General features: G+C 47.7%; 1 protein-coding gene across 4 annotated transcripts in view; it reads right to left on the bottom strand.

Annotated features, from left to right (window-relative positions):
• Positions 1 to 212: 212 nt before the first annotated feature.
• PLPP4 (phospholipid phosphatase 4) overlaps positions 213 to 24,611 on the bottom strand; it is a 149,264-nt gene continuing 124,865 nt past the window's right edge. For 2 of the 4 annotated variants that reach the window (XM_055560613.1, XM_055560614.1), the window contains exons 6-7: positions 13,394 to 13,564; positions 213 to 738 (exon numbers count right to left, since the gene is read on the bottom strand). In XM_055560613.1, the coding sequence (XP_055416588.1) occupies positions 539 to 738; positions 13,394 to 13,564 (371 nt within the window). In that variant the 3' untranslated portion in view covers positions 213 to 538. Of the gene's footprint in view, positions 739 to 4,561; positions 4,752 to 13,393; positions 13,565 to 24,611 lie in introns of those variants that run through there. The other 2 variants (XR_008707161.1, XM_055560615.1) reach the window with 2 other exon arrangements.

Here is a 24,611-nt window from a genome sequence, read left to right as displayed (position 1 = left end):
CAGCTCCAGGCTGCAACTCCAGTTCAGAGCTGTGATCAGCTGACAGTTCTCAAAGGCTGTCAGTCTCCGCCTGCAGCTCAGTACCTAGAACCACGGCAGCTAGAGCTGGGCCGGCTCTCCACGCTGGGGGTGGATGTGAAACTCACCGCAGCCCCGAATGATCTGTGCACTGGACCGCCAACACCATGTCTTCCAGGTGGGAGGTTTTATTATGTTTTATAACCATGAAAACAGAGGACGGTGGCCGTGACGGCAAACATCTCGAAGGAGGAATCGACCAAGCTGCACCCGCCCACCCCGGCAGCCTCCTTCCACGTGTCTCTCACAAAATGTTCCTGGGCCCTTCTCTTGACCAGTTCAGGAGAGCTGAAAGTAGACATGGAATGTAGCAGGATCATCGTCAACAAAATGGGAGCGGAAGGAGAACTTGGAGAAACAACGAATGAGAAACATGTTACAGAAAACCTCTTTTACTGTGTGATGAGGTCGGGGTGGAGGAGCGAGGCCTGGGCTCAGAGTCCGTCCCCCGAGGTCTGGGTCATACGGGGCCCTCGGTGATGCCCTCCAGGGGCAGGCTGGGCGCGCTGTCGGCCGTGGGCCTTTCGTCTTTCTTCAGCGAGGGCGGGACTCGGAGACTGACATAGGGTTTGTGACAGGCTGTGTTGGCCAGAGGCGGGTAGTGCTGTCTGTAGCAAATGTAGGCAAAAATGAGGCCAATGACGCCGCCAACAAACGAATCTAGGGCAGAAGAGCAGAACCAGGAGAAATGCATTATGATTCATTCAAATGAGGCCAGCTGTGTTTTCCAGAAAGCACTTTCCTACCGATTTCGGTGACTGGTTTGCTGATGAAACCCCTCGAAAGACTAGAAGGGGAGAGAAACGACACTGGAGGTGTACATCTTGGTGGCCTCCGCAAACCCTTACCATTTCTAGAACTTAAACATCCCCTTTGCCGTGTGCACTTGATTCTTCTCATTATTGCTGGAATACGCAGCAGCGCACGGCACAAACTCAGAACTGCATTCTTGATTTTGAAAATCAATTCTAAATTCTGGAAGAAGAATTCCAGCCATCTCCAGGGGATGTAAATACCCTCGGGGGCTGTCATTTTTCTTTAGCAAGTTTCTGCTGGAGTCCTGCAATGTTGCTGGTGCACCACGGAAAGCCAGTGGGCATGCTGGCCTCCTCCTCAAAGTTAAGTGATTTCCCAGGGATGGAATAAAACTTCTGAGTCACAAAGTGAATACAACATTTTATGCTGCACCAGGGTGGGCAAATTTGACACTCCTAGTGGGAGGGGCCTAAACCCTCCTACAAGCTGCAGATTTTATCAAATCAGAAGACGTGGTGGGGGGCCCCCACAGACAAGGTAGGAGAGGGAACCTGTGGGCAAAACAGGCCCTTCCACCACCTCTGGACCCCATGCTAAAGAGGGCATTCAGCTAGTGTCCACCAGAGACCCCATGAAAGTGGCCCACCCCAACAACCCTCACTGTGTGTGTGTGTGTGTGTGTGTGTGTGTGCATGCCCTTTAAACTGTGTCTTTGGGTTTATTCTTGCCAAAAATATCCTAACACAATGGAAAAACCTCCCCTGCCAAGAGAAACTTTGATTTCTTATGAAGGTCGCTGCCGGGCTGAAGTGTCATCCTCCAGTGGGGGTTTCCACTTTCACCGTCATTATCCTGTTGAATCGCCCACACCTGCCATGGGCAGGGATACACTTTCTCATCTCCTGGGGATGAGAACAGCAAGTGGTGTGTCGAGCTGTGTGATGATGTAACATTAACACTGGAGTCTCTGCTCCACCAGGGCAGGGGCTCTGTGAGGCTTGCTGGCAGTTGATTCCTCAACACCTGGAACAGCACTTTGCTCATCTCCTGCAGAATTAAGTTGGTGAAGGGAAGTGGCTGAATGAAAGCTGTTGCTTAGTCACTGAGTCATATCCGACTCTTTTGCGACCCCAAGGGTGTAGCCTGCCAGGCTCCTCATCCATGGGATTTCCCAGGAAAGAATACTGGAGTGTGTTGCCACTTCCTTCTCTGGGGATCTTCCTGTCTCAGGGATCAAACCCATGTCTCCTGCATTGGCAGGAGGATTCTTTACCACTGAGCCACCAGGGAAGCCCGGATGAATAAATACGTGCACAGGAACTGGGGGCTAGGCGCTGGTTACTGTCTGGTGTTGTCCCTATTCCCCTCTCTGAACCTCAGCTCCCTCACCAGGAATAAGTGCTTGGCAGCTGAAGAGTCTTTCTCATATGAATGTTCTAGGAATTTGGTCCCCAGGGTCAACCTACTGAGACCAGCCTGCAGATCATTACGAAACTCTGCTGAGCATCTTCAGAAAATAGGTCATATCCTTGATTGGGATAAAATATCTTGTAAACAAAAGTTATTCTAACAGGCCAGAGAGACTGAATAACTGTGGCTACTTTCTCTGCATAGGAGTGCAAACATGGTGCAACCTGGCAGAAAGAGGAGGAAAAGAGATTAGTGGCCACTCGGCCCTGATGAGTAGCCACCAAGGAAGAGGGGTGGGGAGGATACAGTGAGATACAGTGAAATACACTTGTGAGATACAGTGAAACCCCAGTGCTGCTCCCAGAGCAGATGCCTGGGCCACAGTAAGTTATCCAGCATCTATTCTCACCTCAGACTTGAGAATCCTCTTGGCTGAGAAATCCATCACAAAGACACTGTAGACCCCATTAGGGCAAGTCACTGCACCTCTGAACCTCAGTTTTCCCCAGCTCTCAAATGGAGATCTCAATATCCATGTCATTTAATCATCACAGTGATTTGATGAGATGTGCTTCTGAACAGTGCATGCCACAAAATAAGACCTTGAAATGCAGTATCTAAAACAATAGTCTCAGACTTCTATGGCAGTCCAGTGGTTAATGCTGTGTTTCCAATGTAGGGGACAAGGGTTTGATCCCTGATCAGGGAATTAGGATCTCACATGCTGTAGTATGTAGCCAAAAAAATGTTTTTTAATTAAAAAAAAAATAGTGCCCATCACTGTTATTGTGTTCCTCTCCAGCACTGCGTGCTGTCGCTTCAACCGTGGCTGGCTCTTTGTGACCCTATGGACCGCAGCTGATCAGAGTCCTCTGTCCATGGGATTCTCCAGGCAAGACTACTGGAGCGGGATGCCATTTCCTCCTCCAGGGGATCTTCCCAGCACTACTGGGGACTTTCTAATCCTTCCCCATCCTTCTCTTCACACAGTAACTCAACAGTCTATAGTTGTCATCTCTTTAGCACGGCCACACTTTCATAGCATTTTGAATAAATTCATGAACTTAAAAAAAATGGTCACCCAAGAAATTGGAAAGTAGTAACTACATGAGGCATAATTAATGTGATTAAACCAAGTTCCTCAAATTGAGAAACTTCATACCACCTGTGGGCAGGAGCCCATGCTAGGAAACGTGCCAGGCTTTTTCATGCACAAAGTCTTAGGGACACACCATTGTTTTGTTTTTCTAATAACCCCAGAGAACAGGCCCATGGGGTATTACTTTTATGAGTATCTGAAATGACCCAGGACATCTGTGTTTGAGTCATGGACTATTGAACAGACCATGCAGAGAAACCTATAAATAATGCCACTTGACTTTTATTTTCTGTGACAAGGCATTTGTCACATGCACAAGGTACATCATAGACCAAAAGATAGCAAATCATTCTGAATGTACGTTCCCCAAGCTTACTGATGTGGCGGCAAGCCAGAGCATGTGACTGCCGTCAATGCTGTTTCCCCATTTAATGGAATGAGTTAAAAGTGGTATTGTAGGTGCCATCGTAGTTATTAGAAGCAACTAGGGCATCGGAGAAGGCGATGGCACCCCAGTGCAGTACTTTTGCCTAGAAAATCCCATGGACGGAGGAGCCTGGTAGGCTGCGGTCCATGGGGTTGCTAGAGTCGGACACGACTGAGCGACTTCACTTTCACGCATTGGAGAAGGAAATGGCAACCCACTCCAGTGTTCTTGCCTGGAGAATCCCAGGGACTGGGGAGCCTGGTGGGCTCTGTCTATGGGGTCGCACAGAGTCAGACACAACTGGAGTGACTTAGCAGCAGCAGCAGGGCAATGGAAGGTCTAGCAAAGGCCCCTTCTCAGCAGTTATTCAGGGCTTTGTTTATCACAAAGATGGTGAATAAGATTTAAAAAATGACTTACTTAAAGAGAGAGATTGTCATTAAGTGCCACTTGATGAAATCCCATTCCCATCCTGTAGAGCATGTGCTTAGAGAAAAGCAGGCAGGAGACAAGCGGCCCTTGTTAGGGAAAAACTGCCTGAGATTGACTTCACCCCAAATATGGTCACATGGGACTGGAGGGCTCAAAGGGGGAGTGTGTGGATCTCCGTGTCCCCAGAGTACACAAGCCGCGGTCTCCTCACTCAGCATCGATGTCATTCATCCATCACGTATTTTGCGAGGGGATCAGGTGTCAGGAGTGATGCCCAGTACCAGAACATGAGGCTGAACAGAAGAGATGTTTTCCCAGTCCTAGGGGCTAAGATGGACACTGAGAAGTGACAGTCTTACCAGTGAGCGGCAGCTGTGGTGAGCGCCAGGAAGGAGGAGGCGGGTCTGCGAGATTAGCCCGCAGAGTGGTTTGGCTTGTCTGGATCGGGGTAGTTTTGCTGAGGACAAGACCCACAGGTCAGCCCTGCAGGAAGAGCAGGTGCAAACCAGCAGGGTAGGAAGCGGAGGCAGGAATGGCAGGGCAGTCTTCCTGGCAGAGGAAGGAAAGGGCATGGCCAGTTTGAGAAACTGAAAGGAGTGGTCCATCTTTTCCCAGAGAGGTGTGTCTTTACAGTTCTATAGGACATAAATTGACCAGGCTTCTGGTGTGGGCTGGAGAAGATGGTTTTCCATGGCCCCTTGGGGCTCTGTTGGGGACCAGGGCTCCACTAGCTTTCTAGGCTGTTGCCTGTGCCCCTCTCAGCTCACATCTACCTGTCAGTGTTAACTGCCTCTTGAGTGCCTCATCTTCATTTCCCCAGAGCCCAGCAGTTGTGTGCATGTGTGTGCGTGCAGTCACTAAGTTGTGTCTGACTCTTCATGACCCCACAAACTGTAGCCCGCCAGGCTCCTCTGTCCTTGGAATTTCCCAGGCAAGAATACTGGAGTTGGTTGCCATTTCCTCCTCCAGGGGATCTTCCCGACCCAGGGATCGAACTTGGGTCTCCTGCTTGGCAGGCTGATTCTTTACCACTGAGCCACTCGGAAGCCCAGCCCAGCAGTTATTATTCAGTAAATGTTGAGATGCCCTGAACAGCATTTACAAGATGCACTAAAGAATAGACACCACAAGACACAAAAGGCCACATAGTATGTGATGCCAGGAATATGCAATATCCAGAAGATGGAAATCCATAGAGAAAGAAAGTGGATTTGTGGTTGCTGGGGGCTGCGGTGGCTAATGTGATTTTCTGGAATTAGACAGTGGTGATGACTGCACAGCTCTGAATATACTAAAAACCATTTAACTGCATGCTTTAAAAGGGAGAATTTATGCATTATGAGTTATGAATTACACGTCAACAAAGCTATTTGAAAGGGGAGGTTAGAATCAATACCTAGAGGGCTCCAATGGTAGTAGAAAGAGGGCTAGACTTTGAATCAGGCGACCTGTATTTCAATCCTTACCTGGAAAACGAGCATGACCTCAACCCCTTCTCATGAAGTTGAAGGGCAGGAAAGGATCTCATGGAGTCTGGCCTACTGAGGTGCCAGTACTCAGCTTTGGCACCGACAAGCAGAAAGTGTTCTGATGACGTGCTATCAGGTCCCTGGGAGGAACACATCCCTCCCTGTTGCCATGGCAACACCCAACAGCACTCAGCTGGCTTACTTGGGATCTTGTATGCCTTGGGCTTTATGACCCAAGACCCTAGGGTAAAGACCATTTCTGGAAAACTCAACAACTTCCCATGATTGTTTCTGTTCTTTTTATTCTGCTACTAATAATGCATCCCGTTTTTGTGACTTTGAGCTTCTATAAAAGAACTTACCTAGCCCAGAGAATGCACAATCTGTAAGCTGGCAGGAAAGCACCCAGTCTGTCTGCCTCAATACTGTGCCTCCATCGAGAATATGCCTGACACACAGGTACAAGAGACATACTGAATGAGTGAGTGGATGGTTTTGGAAGTTTACTTTTTGGCTCATTTTTGAAAAGAAAGAACTTACAAAGAGTAAGAATAATTTTAGTAAAACCAGTGCATAGAGAAAATAAAATTAGTAAGAAAGGAACATGATTTAACCAAAATTATTAATTCCTGCATTCCACACTTATGTACTGAGCACTACTAAGCATTAAGAAATGTTCCTCCAAAAGATACACTGAAGTCCTAAACCCCAGTACCTCAGAATGCAACCATATTTGGATATAGAATCCGTACAGAGATAATCAAGCCCAGATGAGATCAGTAGAATGGGCTCTAATCTGAACGGTGTGCTGATAGGAAGGGGAAATTTGAACACAGAGACAGATACAGAGGGAAGGTGATGTGAAGAAACTCAAGGGAAATGCCACATGAAGACAGAGGCAGAGACTGGAATTATGCTTGCAGATGCCGAGAACTATCTGGGGCTGATCAGCTGCAGGATGCAAGGAAAGCTCTTTCCCGTGCAGGTGTCAGAGGGAGAGGGGCCACCAACACCTTGACCTTGGGCTTCTGGCCTCCAGAACCATGAGACAAATTCTATTCAGTTTGTGGAACCTGGGAAACTAACACAAGCACCTACTATGTGCCGTACCAGCAAAAGAGACACAAATCCTTCCCCACAGGGAGAGTATATTCTAGTACAGAGAGCAGCAAACTATTCGAGCCATTAATTTATAGGCTGGTGTTCACACCACCATCACCAACTCGAGCAGTTATCATAGAAACCACATGGCCCGCATAAAGCCCAGGATAGTGACTCTCTGATCCTTTACAGAGGAAGTGTGCAGACTCCTATTCAAGTGGATACGAACAGACAATAATCAATATCTAAGAAATGACTGGGGCTTCCCCAGTGGCTCAGTGGTAAAGAATTTGCCTGCAATGCAGGAGACATGTGTTCGATCCCTGGATCAGGAAGATCCCCTGGAGGAGGGCACAGCAACCCACTCCAGGATTCTTGCCTGGAGAATCCCATAGACAGAGGAGCCTGGTGGGCTACAGTCCATAGGGCCACAAAGAGCTGGACATGCCTGAAGTGACTGAGCATGCACACAAGAAATGACTGGGTTTGTCAGAAGGTGGTAGATGAGCAAGGTGAACACCACAGAGAATGTGGGGACTGGGCTGCGATTTCAACAGAGTGGTCACTATAAGACAACCTCACTTGAGCTAAGATCAGGAGGAGGGAAGGGAAGGAGACATACACACATCTGATAGAAGCGCATTCTGGGCACTGGAGACAGCCAGTGCAAAGGCCCCGGGGTGGGAAAGCACCGGCATGAGCAAGGAGGGGCAGTGGAGAACACCATCAGAGAAGCAGGAATTGCAGGACCAGGTCTCATAGTCGCTGTAGGACCTGGGCTTTGATGCTGATGGACACAAGGAGTCCCCAGGGGCAGAGGAGCAGGCACCACACGTGACAGGGTTTAAAGGCTCTTCCTGGCTGCAGTGTGAGGGGCAGAGGAGAAAGGAGGGGAGACAGTAGCAGGGCTTATGCAATAACCCAGGCAGCAGGTGATGGTGGTCTGGACTACAGTGGGCAAAGGAAGGTGGCTTCTGGAATTACTTTGAACAGAAAGTCAACAGCAGAAAGCACTGTTAAATGAAGCCAAGTTGTCAAGAGACTTGGGAGCAGCCAACACCTGTCTTCCCTGGGAACTGAGCAATGCGGGAGGCCAGGGCAGAGGGCAGGGGCCTGGCTGAGAAAGCCTCTCAAGGCCCAGTGCTCTCTGCCCAGTGGATTTTTTTTTTTTCAATATTTACTTATTTGGCTGCATCGGGTCCTAGTTGTGGGGCATGCGGGATACTCGTGTGGTGGGTGGGCTTCTCTCTAGCTGAGGCGCATGGGCTCAGCAGCTGTGGTACTCGGGCTTAGTTGCCCGCAGCATGTGGGATCTTAGTTCCCTGACCAGGGATCAAACCGCATCCTCTGCACTGGAAAGCGGATTCTTAACCACTGGCCCATCCAGGGCAGTCCCTGTTTAGTGCTTTCTGATCCCAGAAAGGGAGTGGCCTGGGCCTGCTCAAGGCCTCCACGGGGATGCCCCAGGTATGGTGGCAGAGATGGTGGATTCACGGGCAGCCAAGGCTCAGAGGTCCCAGACCCCAAGCAGCATTTGGCAGCTGATGATAAATGTGAATGCAGACACACCACACGGGCAGCCAATTGTGGAAGGAGGAAGAGATGAGATCAGTTCACCTGGGAAGGAGGATCTTGGAGGGAAGAACTTAGCGCTCCTGTTCTGTGTAAGGCTGGTGGGTTTTGGTGGGAAGCATGATATCATTCCAAAGTCTCCTTTTCAAGTCACTTTATTTAGAAACTCTAGAGATTGTTTCATGGAGAAGGCAATGGCACCCCACTCCAGCACTCTTGCCTGGAAAATCCCATGGACGGAGGAGCCTGGTGGGCCGCAGTTCGTGGGGTTGCTAAGAGTTGGACACGACTGAGCAACTTCACTTTCACTTTTCACTTTCATGCATTGGAGAAGGAAATGGCAACCCACTCCAGTGTTCTTGCCTGGAGAATCCCAGGGACAGGGGAGCCTCGTGGGCTGCCGTCTATGGGGTCACACAGAGTCGGACATGACTGAAGCGACTTAGCAGCAGCAGAGATTGTTTCTGGCAGCCCAGGGAGGACTGGTGAGAGGTGTGTCCCTCAGCTGTGTGTGTGTTGGGGGTAGGGGGTGAATGGGACTGTATGAGGAGGGAGCAGGCTCTGCCTGGCTTTTTAGTGTGGTTCAGGTACAGTTAGGTGCAGGGCGCTCGCTACGTTGCTCAGATGACCCCATGGACTGTAGCCCCACCAGGCTCCTCAGTCCATGGGGTTTTCCAGGCAAGAATACTGCAGTGGGTTGCCATTTCCTTCTCCACATAGGCACAGTGCCCTCATCCTCAAACACCCCATCTGCAGAGACCAGAAACTACACCTGAACTCATTGCACATCACAGACCCTTCATGGCCAAGTCAGGAAACCTGGCAAAAGCAGTGGCGCCATCTTGGAATTTTCAGGCTGGTCAAACATGGCGTCTGTGACCGACATGGATGCGTCCCGGCCTCAGGCTGGGTGGGAACAAACGACTGCTTCCTCCTTTGAGACTTGTTTTCTCTGGATTACATTCAGACCTATGTGCCCGTTCTTATGACGAAACACTACCTAAGGCACCCAGGGCTGCTTAAAAGAGCTATGGTTAGAGTATCAGTGTTGGCGTTACTTGCAAGCTGGAGTCACATAAGGAAACACTGGATCCAGACACAAGGATCTGAGGGCAGAAGGAGCTCGTTATGTCCATTCATGGATAAAACAACACACTCCTGCCACTTCTGGCTCTGACTGTCCACTGACAGGAACCATAAACCCACGAGACTATGAAATGAGGCAGAAGATGGTTCAGGGAGGTGCTCTGTTCTTTCTGTGCATTTTTCTCCATAGATATTCCCCCCAGCATGGGAATTCTACAAGTTTTAATTCTGAAAACACACAGTTAATCACAAAGGTAAGCTTCTTTGTGAAGCGTTGACATCACCCAGGGACTCTAACTTCCAGCTGACCCAAAAGCCAGCATGTCACAGAGACAAGGAGAACTTCAGCCACAGAAAGATTTATAATCCATCCAGTGATTTTATTTGTGAAGAAGCCCTGTTACATGTCTTACTGCCCCTCCAGACCATGGCCTGTGCCCTCCATGTTCCTCACTTAATAAAACAATAGACTTGTGTGGAGTGGAGCTGGGAAGGCAGAGAAGACCGGAAGGATGTTGATAACCATGATAATGAACAGAGCAAAGCATTTGAGATTATGGGTTATTTACTGGATATGAATATGTAATCGAGTAATTGGATATACTTCCACATTAGACACAGTTGCTTAAATCAAAATTGAAATGGAGTCATAAAAATCTCATAATATTAATGTTGTTAACTAAAGTCTATAATGAGAGGTTCTCAGGTTGTGCTGCTGCCTAGGGGTCTCCCCATGAATTTTCATCATGACGGAAGGCCCCCGCCCACCGTCACTGGGCAGCTCAGTCCACCAACAAACAACACCTCGTTAATCTCAGCCAAGCATCCTGCCTCCAACACCCTCCCACACAGCAGCCAAGGGCCTCACGTCTACCTTTTCTCCAAGCTGCAAACCTCTGCAGCTGCCCTGATTACTTCCTTAATAAGTGAGTGTTGAACAAATAAAATTTTCCACTCATTGAACACTGCTGCTCTTAGCGTGTAATAAGGGAAAGAAAGATGGAGCTGAGATGTGGTGTGTGTGTGTGTGCTTAATCACTTCAGTTGTGTCCAATTCTGTCCAATACTATGGACTGTAGCCTAGGAGGCTCTTCTGTCCATGGGATTCTCCAGGCAAGAACACTGGAGTGGGTCACCATGCCCTCCTCCAGAGTATCTTCCCAACCCAGGGATCAAACCTGTGTCTCTTATGTCTCCTGCATTGGCAGGTGGTTGCTTTCCCACTAGCACCACCTGGGAAGCCCGAGAGGTGGTGTAGTTGGGCTCTCTCAACCTCGGCCACAGATGTTTGGGGCTGAGAAGTCTTCCCGGTGGAGGAGGTGCTATCTCATACACTGTACGATGTTGAAGAGCATCCCTGGCCTCCACCCACTAGATGCCAGCAGCCACCACCACTCCCACCATCCCATCTGTGAAGATGTCCCCAGGCATTGCTAAATGTCCCCTAGAGGGTTCAGTTGCTCCCCATTGAGACCACTGGTATAGATAAGGACAGATGACCTCCTAAAGGGGAATTCAGATAAAATGAGCCCAACTCAGGGCCCATTAGAGGATCCAAGGAAAAGCTCACTCTGCTCTTGGCTAACTCCAGGGTACAAGCTGAACAGGTGATGGCACAGCTGAACGAGTAGCTGGGCCACATCTATGACCTGTAACCCACTCAGGCACATTCAGTTTGGGCTGCAGGATGGGTCTACCATGATGCAATTTTGGCTTTCCTCTCCCCGCCCCCAAAGTACAGCCCTACACATCACTGGTCATAAATTCTCTTGCTTTGCTTTCCCATCAGCTCACAGAGCATTAGTATTCTCCCTCTACTGCTCCAAGTTCCCTTCTGTGCCAGTTGGATAGGATGGGCATGAAGCTCCGCTGCCAGCAGGGCTTGGGGGCACCAGCTGCATCAAGTCCAGCATCTCCCCAAAGCCAAGAACTGCAATTCTTCGTCCTTTCATGATGCACCAACCACAGATCAGTAGTAACAAATGAGCATTTAAGACAGGCCAACCTCTCTTCCTTGGTTTTCAGGACAAGATCACTACACAAAGGTTCTTACTATCTTCGAAGATGAAGCCAAAATATCAACTCTGAAATCCTTCATCTTTTCTCAGATCCAATGTGGAGGAATAAAAGTGGAAACCAGGGATTCAGAGCTTACAAATGTGCCAAAAGTATGTCCACCTCAAAATCAGTGGCTTGGGAGACACAACACATCCTTCTTTAGAAATGATGCACTAAGCAACTTCAATATTGATTCACAGTTGTGCAACATGCTTTCATTTACAAGGTACACTCAGATCCATTATTTCATTTAGTCTATGAAATGGCTCTGGGAAATGTTGAGGGATTATTGTTCCCATGTTCAAAAGAAGAAACTACAGTTTACAAGGGATAAATGAGAAGCAGTTCATGAAATGCCATCCAGCCCGTAACAGTCCTCATGGGGAAATGCTCTAATCATATGCGCCACCATGATTCTGGTGGAAAATATTTCTAGTTCCAAGGATGTGATGGGTCTGCCCTTGCTCTGTTGGCTCAGTGATTCTCTTCCTGCCCCTGCCCCATTGTGTGGGATCATTATCCATAACTTCATCCAAGTCACTGATAAAAGCAGAGAACAGGGGAAGGCTCAGGGTGTAGCCCGATGGGCCTCTACTGATCACCCCCATTAGCAGGGCCTCAAACTTCCTTGATGCCTCGCACCTGTCTAGACCATGAATTAGCCTCCTTTTCTCCCAGACCCTTCACCCCCAGGTTGAAGCTGCTGCTGGAAGCTCATGACACCCAGTGTGTGAGTTTCAGGAGGGTATAAAGTGGAGCTGAAGCCAGAGAAGGAGCAGAAGGCCCCTGGAGAAGATGGGGCTAAGTCACCTCCAACCAGGAGCTCCCCTCACCTCTGACCTCAACTTCTGCCTCACTACCACTGGGACAAACACCTGGGAAGAGGTGAGAAGAGGGTGGTCAGAAAAGGGGGCAGAAGGGAATGAGCCCGGGGGATGGCAGGAGGACAGGAAAGGAAGAGGAAGGGCTGGCCACAGACAGATCGTGGAAGGCCATTCATCCAGGGAAGCCGGATTAGGATTAGGCACATTTCATGCACTGTGTTTGCTGAAAGCTGACCCAGTGGAACTCTCCATGGTGCTTCTCAGACTTCATCAGAATTAATGGACTGCTTTGCTAACAATGCACACTTCTGGCGGTCACTCCGAACCCACCCTCAAGAGTCCAATTCCTAGGTTGGAGTGGCCTGATCAAGGTGATCTGAATATTGGATTCTGGGAAACACAGCCCTAAGCCCTGCGCTCCTGGAGGGCACGCCTTCTATGGACACTGCCTCTGTCTCTGCTCCCTTTCTTGCCGTGGCAGATGCTGCTGTGGTTTAGGCAGCTGAGAGCTGCAGCTGATCTGCAGAGGGGGATGGCATGGTTTTGCTTTATTCCAAGAACAAGCCCCTCACTTGTCCTGTGTTATTCTGACTTGGCACAGATACCCCAGGGCTGAAACATATAGGTGAGCTTCACCCAGCCCTGCAGTGGCTGCTGGCATCCATCCCTGGGCTGGAAACCTCTTCTGGAAGAGCATCACTGGTGAGAAGCATGCCTTTACAGGGTGAATGCGATAGGAACCAACCACCACTTGGCACCAAGTCTGAGAACAGAGGCAAGGGATCCAGCAGGGAAGTCACATCTGAGTCTGTGACTGAGGTCCTGCCTTCCTGGTAAGACTCGAGCTGCCTAGTTGAGCATAAAGGAATGGGAGGAGCTCTGATTCTGTTCCCAGCAAGGCCGGAGCTCATCTGAACAGGTGCATCTTCTTTAAAACTGTGTCTGCTCTGTCATTTCAGCGAACTCTAGTTTCTCACAGCAGGCACTTACTTCTCCCCCTGGTAGGTGCAAGTACCCCCCCATCCCTGCACGAGAGCGGCAGACGGCATGTGGACCGGGCGGGCCCGGGGCAGGGACTCACCTTGCCAGTGATGCTTGTAGTCACACATGCGGGACAGGGCGATCATCATGGCGCAGTACAGGGGCAGGATGGCAGCACAGAGCCGCCAGCTCTTCCCCCGCCCACTCTCGGTGAAGCAGTGCAGCTTGCCAGCCAAGTAGAATGTTGTGAAGCCAAGGCCTGAAAAGGCAACTGCCAAAGACAAACAGCAGGTGTTACCCTAGCAGGCGGGAAGCGGCAGGGACACAGGGCACCCTGAGCATCCTGGCTGCCATCTTGCAACACCCCCAGGGTTAAGACCATGTTGGCGCCAGACACCATCTTGACAATCTGTGCTCTTGCTAGAACCACGCTGGTATGAAGCTTTCAACAATGAGAACAGCCTTTCAGGCTTGCATGCGATCACAATCTACTCCATCTCATTCATTCAACAATGATTTGAGGGGTAGCTACTGTGTGCTAGACAGGCATTGTTCAAGGTGGGGGAAATTAAAACTTGATTCAGAGGCTGTCTCTGCTCTCAAAGGGCTCATGGACTGGTTGAGGGTCACGGTTGTGCAAACAGAGTTTTAATACTGTGTTTGGAGTTCTATATGAATAAAAGTGCCTGCAGAACAAATGACTGATGACCGCTTAGCTTTGAAAAGTGAGGGAAAGAAAGGGAGTTTTAGCTCAGGAAGATGGGACCAGCGAATGCTATGAAAAGTGGGTTTGACAGAGAAGCCAGTGGTGACAGATTTCTTCTCTTCTCTCAGACATTATGGTCACTAGTTTTTAGAACTGCAAACGCAACTCATAGCTTCATTGGGTCAATTGTCTAAAGTGTGGAGTCAGGTGGAGTAGGTAAGCTCTGAGCTTTTCATCTAGTCAGGTTTAATACACAGTTGAAGTCAGTGAGATTTAAGGTGAGTCTTCTGTGGACTTAAAACAACAGTGCTCAACCCCGGGCTACACTCGGAAATCACCTTTAAAACCTGCTGCTGCTGCTGCTGCTGCTAAGTCGCTTCAGTCATGTCCGACTCTGTGCGACCCCATAGACGGCAGCCCACCAGGCTCCCCCGTCCCTGGGATTCTCCAGGCAGGAACACTGGAGTGGGGTGCCATTTCCTTCTCCAGTGCATGAAAGTGAAAAGTGAAAGTGAAGTCACTCAGTCGTGTCTGACTCCTAGCGACGTCATGGACTGCAGCCCACCAGGCTCCTCCGTCCATGGGATTTTCCAGGCAAGAGCACTGCAGTGGGTCGCCAGTGCCGTCTTCACTTTAAAACCTGGGAAGTTTTCAAAAATACTGGTAGTCAGACCTCATTATCAAACCTTCTATTTGCACCAGTCTGGAGTGAACCCTAATGGTGCACACACACACACACGTGTGTGTGTGTGTGTGTGTGTATACTCCTCAGGTGATTGTAATGGCAGCCAGGAGTGAGTTTAGATGCTTCTTTTGAGGGAAGGGGCTACAGCTCCCACCTCTTCTGGACACTAGCCTACTCAAAACTCTCCTCTTGATCAGAAAATACTCCTGAGGGGCCGGGCTCCTAGGCAACCAGCCTACACAGTGATTTGATAGAGTTGGTAGAATGGGGCTAAAGCTAGGGCATCAAGGACTTTAACAGACTGTCTGAAGCCTGAGCAGCAGCCTCGGCACCAGTGAGTTAGTCGCAAATACAGAACCTCAGACCTGCCCCAGACGTACTAAGTTAGAATCCCCTTTCACAAGATCCACAAGTGAGCTGTGTGCACCCTGAAGTCTGAGAAGGCCTGGCCTATAGAACATTCATCCTCTTGATACGATGTGTCTGAGAGTCCATCTTCAGGAAATAATAAAAAACCATTGGGATATCTAGAAGATATTCTTCTTAAAATTATTATGTAATTATGGATAAAAAAATAAAGATAAAGAACTAGACTATTCCCACTCAATGAATTATGATGCAGCCATGGAAAATATTCTGACTATGTGAAGGAGAGCACACCAGTCCATCCTAAAGGAAATCAATTCTGAATGTTTATTGGAAGGACCGATGCTAAAGCTAAAGCTCCAATACTTTGGCCACCTGATGTGAAGAGTCAACTCACTGGAAAAGACACTGACAGTGAGAAAGATTGAAGGCAGAAGGAGAAGGGGATGACAGAGGATGAGACGGTTGGATAGCATCACCGACTTAATGGACATGAATTTGAGCAAATTCTGGAAGATGGTGAAGGATAGGGAAGCCTGGTGGGCTGCAGTCCATGGGGTCGCAAAGAGTCGGAAATGACTGAGCAACCGAACAACAGCAAATGTAGCACTACAGACAACACTTAGGATACAATGTTAAGTGAAAAAGGCAGGACTCTAAGTTGTAAGTTCATTAGTATCATGGTTATACTACATAAATATGAATAACCTGCAGTTTTAATGAATTATCTCTGATAATAATGTGTCTTCTTAAATAGGGTTCCCCAAGTATGAACAAAAGCTTATGCCAAAGCAGAACATTTTCAACAATCAAATTAAACAAGGTAACAGAGGATTGCTTGGCTTTGTTTTTTATTCGTAAAACAATATTAAGCCAGGTTTATCTCAGGAATAAAAATGAAGCACTTAAATATTTTTGAATAATGATTTGTACTCAAACAGTAAAGCAGTGCCAACATACATTGAATATTCTGTTTAAAGTAAAACTCTGTGCAAAACTGCATTGCCCAGGCCAGTTCTACATTGTTTGCTATGATGAAGGGTATTATTAATAGATGGTTTATAGCGTGTTCCAAAGCGGCCCCATTTGGCCACCTTCCTAGCAAGTGCAACGGGCTCTCAATTCCCCATCCTCATCCATTTTGCTCTGTTTCTTCTCTTCATTCACACTCTGCCCTGAGGCATCAGAGTGGGCAGCAGAGGCTGGGCACTTGGCTCCGGTGGGTACTGGCCTCATTCTGAGCTCTTAAGGGAGGAATAATAGACTTTGTTCAAATCTGACAGCCTAGCAGTATACCCACCTAACTACTGCTGCTCCATTTATATAAGGATCTTGAGCATCCATGGATTTTGGTGTCCGCAGGGGCCCTGGAACCAATTCCCTGAAGGATACTGAGGGAAGACTGTACATTGAATGTGATGAGCATCAAAGATCTGCCCTGAGGCTTTGCAGGGTTATGGATGGAAGTTTTCAAGATTTGAATCGGAAGAGAGGCAGTCCTGGGTGTTGCCAAGTTGTCAATATTAAAAACAAGGTCAATGAGTATAGGGTGGATGTTGAGCAGGAATTTGTATGTGTCCCCATAAACAATGATTTGGAGACTTTAAGATAGATGAGTCCAGACTCAACAGCCTCTGGAAAGATTCACAAGATGGACAAGAGAAGGGGCTGCTAAAAACCCACCAAGGTCAAGTCCTATGGCATGTGGTCCAAGGCCAGACCCTTGACCTCCACCAGGTCACCTCCCTGACCCCAGAAACTCAAGTTTGGCGAGCTCCAACAGTGGGGGCCATGGCTTAAAGAAGAGCAGGCAAAGCACGTCCTCTCTCTCACAGTGGGGCCCATGCTGCAGGTCCTCCGAAATGGAGAGTTTTCTGCTTCTTGGAAAGGAAGTGAAGTGAAGTGAAAGTCGCTCAGTCGTGTCTGACTCTGCGACCCCATGGACTATATAGTCCATGGAATTCTCTAGGCCAGAATACTGGAGTAGGTAGCCTTTCCCTCCTCCAGAGGATCTTCCCAACCCAGGGATCGAACCCAGGTGTCCTGCACTGCAGGCAGATTCTTTATCAGCTGAGCCACAAGGGAAACCCTCTTGGAAAAGAAAGAGGGGTTCAAAGGAATTTTAAAGGCTGAGTTCAACAGCCTAGATCCTGCAGGCATCCCGCAGCAGCTGATCTCCTTCGACACATCCTATTGGTCCTCCGGGCAGCGTGTCTAAAGCAGCACGGTGTGTCCTCACTTGTCTAGCTGACACAACAGACTCTGAGTCCATGTTAAACCTTATGCTTGTCTCTTTCTCACTGATATTCCTACAGTTATTGAACTGGCATGTGCTCCTTTGACAAAGGGCTTCTGATGCACCTCCTTCTGGCCCAGCCATGGGCAGCTCAGGTGCTTTGCCCAAACACCTGTTTTCCCAAATACCAACTGAATGAGATTTAGGCTCTATCAAACTATACTGAACGCATAGGATTCCACAGTTTTCTGCCCCCTCCTCCTTTGAGGCTGGCAGTTTGGGACCAAGATGCTCCTGTGAGCCTTTCAGCTTTGAGATCCTGGGACTTACCAAGGCTTTGATTCAAGCTCAACTGGGAGAAAAAGAAGGCAGAAAGGTTTTTAAAGAAATGCTTTCCAACTCTAGCCAAACAACACCTTCTTCTCTTCTCAAAGAAACGGGCATGTGAGACACCGAAGGGCCACAGAAGCTGGTATGCGAGTGAGGAGCAGGGAGATGACATTTGTTCCAAGGGTCTGCCTTCCCCCTGAAACGTGGTCCCTGCTTCCAGCATGATTAGGAGATAAAACCGAGCATTCAAAGATGCAGCAGAGCACCGGACATTTTGGAAGATGGAGATGATAAAGTATGATAAATGCCTTCATATTTTGTTAACATTATTAGCAACAGAAATATGATTACAACAATGGTATGAGAGAAAGCTGAGAGTCGACCTCTCCTGGGGGCTCAGAACGTGTTTATTTGCTCTCCAGAGTTTAGAACACACACACACACACACACACACACACACACACACAAGCACTCACATGGATCAAGGGAAGAGCATATGCCCTTTGTTTTCAAAGTCTGTAGCACGTTTTCTTGGCAGGAAGCAGCTGATTGTAAATATTTCGCTGTTGAACTGGCTATGAGAAGTAAAAATACTCTTGAAGCCTCTAAACTAGGAAGCAGATGAAGGAGGGTGGCTTCCCCACCTGTTTCTGGCACTTTTGGGGCTCACTTGGCTGTCATCAATGTGAGTAGATAAGCAAAACCTCACAATACAAGTTGCTGGTCCAGGTGGTGATGCTAGGCATGTGGCCTGAACAGGGCTATCTGCCTGCCTGGTGATTCTGAAAGGGAGTTACTGACTCATCTCTGACTACACAGATGAATTGTCATAGGTTTCCAACATTCCCTTTGCAAGAAAGGTCTATTTACTGAGTCAGCTTAGGTGGCAACCCACTCCAGTATCCTTGTCTGGAGAATCCCATGGACAGAGGAGCTTGGCGGACTACAGTCCAGGGGGTGGCAAAGAGTCGGACTGACCTACTAACACATACACACTTAGGTGAAATAAAGTCATTTTGCCTTTTCTCCCCAGCTGACTTTAAACCAAGTGAAAGAGGTTTGGACCCCAACGACTGCAAGAAATGAGAAAACTGGCTCCAAAGAAAAGGCTTTAAAAACAAATGAGATAAGAATCAGGGGGACAGGCTCAGCTTTTGGGGTTGTACTTTTTACCCTAATTATAATGAATTTCCCCAAACTGATTATAGCTGACACCACAAATGGAATTGTGTTCTAATGAGGTCATCTGTACAAAATTTTCACGTGATGCTCAAAGAGTAAGTATTTTCTTCTCCAAGAGGGAGACAGGCGATACTGGGTAGTGGGATAAATTTTTTTTCAATTAATTTATTTATTTTTGGCTGAACTGTGTCTTCATTCTGCACGCGGGTTTTCTCCAGTTGTGGTGAGTGGGGGCTACTCTCTAGTTGCGACGCTCTGGCTTCTCATTGAGGCGGCTTCTCTTGCTGTGGAGCACAGGCTCTAGAATGCGGGGGCTTCCGTAGTTGTGGCTCACAGGCTTAGTTGCCCTGTAGCATGTGGGATTTTCCTGGACCAGGGATCGAACCCATGTCCCCTGCATCGGCAAGTGGATACTTAACCACTGGACCACCAGGGAAGTCTCTGCATAAATTTTAATGTTGAAGGGTGTTTTGAGGAGTTTGCCAGTACATCTCCACAAGACCATCCAAAACCAAGGATGCAGAACACGCATGCCTGGTCAGCCCCTGCAGACTCCTAACAAGCTGTGGGGTGCTGTTGGGAGCATGGGGTACAGGTTCCCATTCTGGTTCTGCCATTAACTGAATGCATGATCCTAGGCAAGTCTCTTTCCCACTCTGGGCCTCAGTTTGCTCTGTAAAATAAGAGGCTGATCCACAAGGGGCTACCACATCGTGCCCAGGGGAGCCAGGTAGATAGGGAGCATGAGTTAAGTAGTTGGATGTTGAGTCAACATTTTTGCAACAGAAAGCCCTCTTGGTCTGTCTTCTATTGCTCTTCTATTGCTAGACACTCAGATCCAAGAGATACTTTCGGAAAAAAATTCAATGGTTCATTTGTGGTGATAAATGGCAACTAATACCTGGCCTCGCCATTGGGAGACATTTGAGAGTGGTGAGGACAGGGGAAAATGGGAACATTCGCCTATTTAAAGATGCAGCACCTTCCCTCTGCTCAAGCTGGTGTCTGCCACGTGGGCTCAGTGTTCCCAGAAGTTTTGATATTCTAACAGAAGAGGGAAACCCTGATATTTATGAGAAGTGTCTCCATTTAAATGTGAACAATTCATCAAAAATGAATACAGTACAGACCACATGAAACTCATCTGTGTACTAACAGGGTTGGGTCAGTGGGCTGCCAACTTGAGAACACTGAAATTCTGCTTCCAATGCCAGTGGTCCACTGTCTAAAGGATCCCCTAAGTCTGTGCTAAATGTGATAGACATCAATTTATCCCTTCTCTCTACACTAGAGCAAAGAAGCACTTGAAAAGCTTTAGAGTTGGTGTTGCTTAAACCAATAGCAACAACAAATTAAGTGACACAGGAGATTCAGGGATTGAATACTCAATTCAACAGGAGGGAGTACTGTGTGCTGTTGAGAAAAGCAGACCTTTCAGGACTCAGCTCTGCCACCTTCTCCCATGTGAGCTCATCTCTGGGGGCCTCAGTTTCCTCATCTGTACAATGGGGTTAGTAGCGCTCGACTCACAAAGCCATCTTGAGGATGAGCTCACAAAGAGTTGTAACAGGCTTAGCTCGGTGCTGAGTGACTGCTCTCCTAACTCTGCCAGCTCTGCAGCTGCTGTTGAGTTCTGCCTGGTTCTAGAAAGTTTCATCCTCAAAGAAAAGCCTTCCTAAGCTCTACTCTTGCAATCTGCAGCTCCTCAGTTATATAACTGCATGCTTGCTTACAGAGATTTCTGGAGCTGGGTTCCTAGCCTCTTAGCATTTTTTAGCCCCTGCGGCCCTCAGCAGATGTAAAATGATCTCAGCTGGTAAAATGAACCAACTTACAGACCCAGTGAGAAGAGCCAGCAGAGATACTGTTCCCCACTCCACTCGGGAGATGGCTGAAGCTCTCCGATGAGAGGGTCAGACAGCCAGGAGGCCATTCTAATGGCACATGACCCGCCATGTAGCTTGTCTCCTATGATTCCAAGTTTCACCGTGTTGACACCTACTTTTACATCCCTTTGGCCCCAAATTTCTTAAAATAGTTTCTCATTCATAGCTTCTTAATTCATAGTTCATTCTAGCTAAGATGTTTGCTCTGTTTTCTTTATATGACAAGCTAGATTTATTAACATTCTAAGTTAATAAGAGATTTCACTTTCAAAAAAAGGATGAGAGAAGATTGCTACAAATCTTAGACTGTGGATCCACAGGGCATCTATTGCCTAAACCATTCAACTGAACAGAAAAGACAGTTATTTATTCCTAATGAAATGACTGACAGAAGATCATTAGCCTCTGATGTAGCTATCGAACCAGAATCATAATTTCAAGGGGAGATTTTGATAAAAATGATAGAACAGACTCAGTACCACAGTTATTTTTTTTTCAATCTCTCCTTTCTAATCCAGCAGTAAAGAGATTGTTTCACTATGATGTAGGAGACGTGTCTATCTTTGCTGGAATGAAGAGAATTCTCAAAATCTGGGAAATTTTCTAAATATCACACCAATGATACCTCTTAATTCAATTACAAAGAAGTTGTAATAAAATTTCTTTCATTACAATTGACATAATCCAAGGGTGTTGGGGAGGCGGGGTTAAAAGTATTCATCCATGCAGTAAAATTGCCTGTGATTCCGGGAACAGTCAGAATGCCCAACGACCTCTGGTAGAATTACTTACTCCAGTACCATCGGTCATAAGAGTTAATAAGAATTGCTCTGCTGGTGAGGAGCTGAAAGCCATCTGCTGAGACAAAGGAGACTGGATGGGTCCTAAGCACCTTGGGGAAGGCAGGCAGAGTTTGAGGCTGTTGAAGCCAAAATCATTCGACCACCTGATCCACAGGAATGGCAAGAACCATTTTAACCCACTGGAGGGGACCAGGTAACCAAGAAGACCCAGTGGCTGCAACACCAGAGATGTCAAATGAATTGAGAGCCTACAGCAAGGCAAGGTTGGCATGGGGACTGAGCACAGGTGAGAATGCTCTTGTGCACAGCTGGATGGATCCATGCAGGCATACGGACCCCCTGCCACCAACCTCCCACCTGTGTGACCTAGGGTGAGGTGCTTAACTTCCAGAGCTCAGGCTTGTCGTCTCTAAAATGGATGAGCCAACAGTTGTCCACACAGCCACCGAAAGCACTGATGATAGACTGTCCAGGGCACACTGGACAAAGTGTGCAGCACTCCTCAAGCCCTAAGTTAAAATCTGATCTCTTTCCCCTCCATCTGCTTCTTCTACTTATGCTCTTCCTCAAAATCATGCTGCATCCCTGCAGTGAACCTGAGAACGTGGAAGAGGAAATAAAGCAAATGCGCATGGAAAGCTAAAAGGATGTGAGTTCCGGGTTGGCTCCATGACCACGCCACCAAGATGGTGTCTGTGTCTGTTGCCATTCTATGCCCCACATCAAAAACTGGTGCTCGAGATGAGTGAATGAATAAATTAGTGACAGGAAGGATAATGTGAAAACTGGACCAGATGGTGTGTACTCTTGGGGGCTCCAAGGAAACAGTGATGAGCCTCCCTTTTCTGCCCAACACACTTCTCCTCCTCCCTGCAAGGCTTGGTTTACATGACACTGCCTCAGAGGTTTTCCCCAGCTCCCCAGCAGGTGTAATGGGTTCTGACTGCCTTCCGCACCTGCCTTCATAACACTTAACACCACTCCTCTCATGTATGCAACTGTCCAGCATCTCTCTCCCTTCCACTAGATTCTCAGCCTGCACTTACTAGGGGCCCCACCAACGTACATACTGAATGAATGGCTGAAGACCTGATAACCAGAAAATGTTTCACAAAAGAAGACAGGGATGTACCCAGGGGAGGAGAAGGGCTAGAGTCAGGCTTGAACCGTACCGGGTCAGGATAACGTGTGGGAGGAAGGTGAGCTGGGCCTCCATTGAATTCTTCCTTATCACACCCCACCCTCCAGACATTCACAGAGAGTGTGTGTGTGTCTTTTAAATACACTCACACACACGTATACACATACTTCCCTGCCCTCCTCCTACAAGAATGACCCCAGAGTTCTCCTGGAACCTTCATAGCAGGGGTTCCTCTGTTTTTCAGAGACTGGTAGCCACCTCCGAGATATCTGGTCTAGTTTCTGAGGAACAATGTAAAAAATTCTACAAAAAGAAGCCATGAAATTCTAGGAGTCTGAAGGATGGGTGGATGGAGTAGCAATTTCAGTGAATGAGAAAAGAAGGAAAGCGGAAACTGTCTACTCGAGCAGGTACCAGGAGTGTTCTATCAGAAGGAGGACAAGACCATCAGGCATGGAGAGCCCCCCTCTGTCAGACTCTGCACTAGACGCTTCCGTAACTTGTCTTCACTGCATCCCCAGAAAAACACAATGACATAGCTACTGGGCCATTACATGGATGAGAAATGGAGGCTCAGGTCAAATTACCTACTGAAGGTTAATGCAGTCCTTAAGAAACTGTGAATTAAGTAACTAGCCTCCTATTTGAATAAATTAATTTGCAAAAAAAATAAAAATAAAATAAGAAAAAAAAAACTGTGAATTATTTCTAAACAGAGAAAAAAAAATCACATGTTTTCTTGGCACGGTTGTACTTCCAGCACTTCCAGCTGCCTATTTGTTTTACACTCCCTGTAGGCGTGTGACGATCAGGGTCACTGTTCAAGCCTTAGAACCCAGCACACTGCCTGGGAGGAGAAGTCAGCGACACATGGTGACTGAATGAATATATAAATGGCAGAGACAATTTAGTCCTTCCACAAACATAACTTCACTCGAACAAGTACTCTGGCAAGAGGCCAACCTCCTTAGAGAAAGAAAGACATGCATGGCCATGAAAGGTCGTGTGCTCCACCCACTGTTTGAGGCAGCGTGATTCTGCAGCTACCTGAGCCAGAAGATGATTTCCACCTCATGATGGAAAGGATCGCACCGCCTTGTTTGAGAATGAGCCATGGGGAAACGGAACTGGAAAGCTCGTAATTAGTCTGAAAGCAAACGTCAGAGGCAGGAAGTGCAAACAGAGAAAAGCAGACTGTAAACTCCTTGCATAACCTCAGTTTGCATCCTCAAAAACGATTTTGCTCTGGAAAAAAAAAAAAAGAATCAACTCAGACACAATGCACAAAAAGCGCAGAGGAAACACGAGGGGTGGGGAAGAAACTGACTCTGGGAGAAGAAGGCGGCGGTCCTTCTGTCAAGCCCCAGAGGTACCAATCCTGGGGAGGGAAGAAGCTCAGCAGAGGAGGATTAAGGATTTCTAAGTGACAGAAGTCACTTTGTCTCTCCCCCATCCACCCCCTACAGCTTGATGAAAAATTCTTATTAGGAATCATAAATGTTACTCCTCGCCCCAGAGAGAGCTAAGTAAGAACAGGCACCAAGATGGGATGTGGTTTTGCATATCACATTCTCCTAATCTACCGAAGGTCTAAATTCCCAGGACAACTTTTGGTTTTTTCAGTCTTGATTATACACCACAATGACCTGAAACATGAATATGAGAATAAACCTTCAAAAGGGAGAGATTACCTTTGTCCATAACACTATTAGAGGAGCCAATAAAAGCTCGGGCAGGATTCAGATAAAGATAACATTTTAATAGAAAATCATTTTATTTTACCTCTGATGGATGGCCTTAGCAGAACATAAATTTGTTGGTGAGATTTGAATAGTAATGTACACATTTGAAAAACAACTAAAAAGAAACAACTAAAGGTAGTCATTAACTGGCCCAAGGTATCATCTGATGGACTTCTCAGGTGGTGCCAGTGGTAAAGAACGCACTTGCCAGCACAGGCGACATAAGAGACCTGGGTTCAGT

This window comes from Bubalus kerabau, chromosome 22 (assembly GCF_029407905.1).
Source record: "Bubalus kerabau isolate K-KA32 ecotype Philippines breed swamp buffalo chromosome 22, PCC_UOA_SB_1v2, whole genome shotgun sequence".
Lineage (NCBI taxonomy): Eukaryota > Metazoa > Chordata > Mammalia > Artiodactyla > Bovidae > Bubalus > Bubalus kerabau.
The sequence above is the reverse complement of the archived record's forward strand: the minus strand, read 5'-3'. Positions and strand labels throughout refer to the sequence as shown.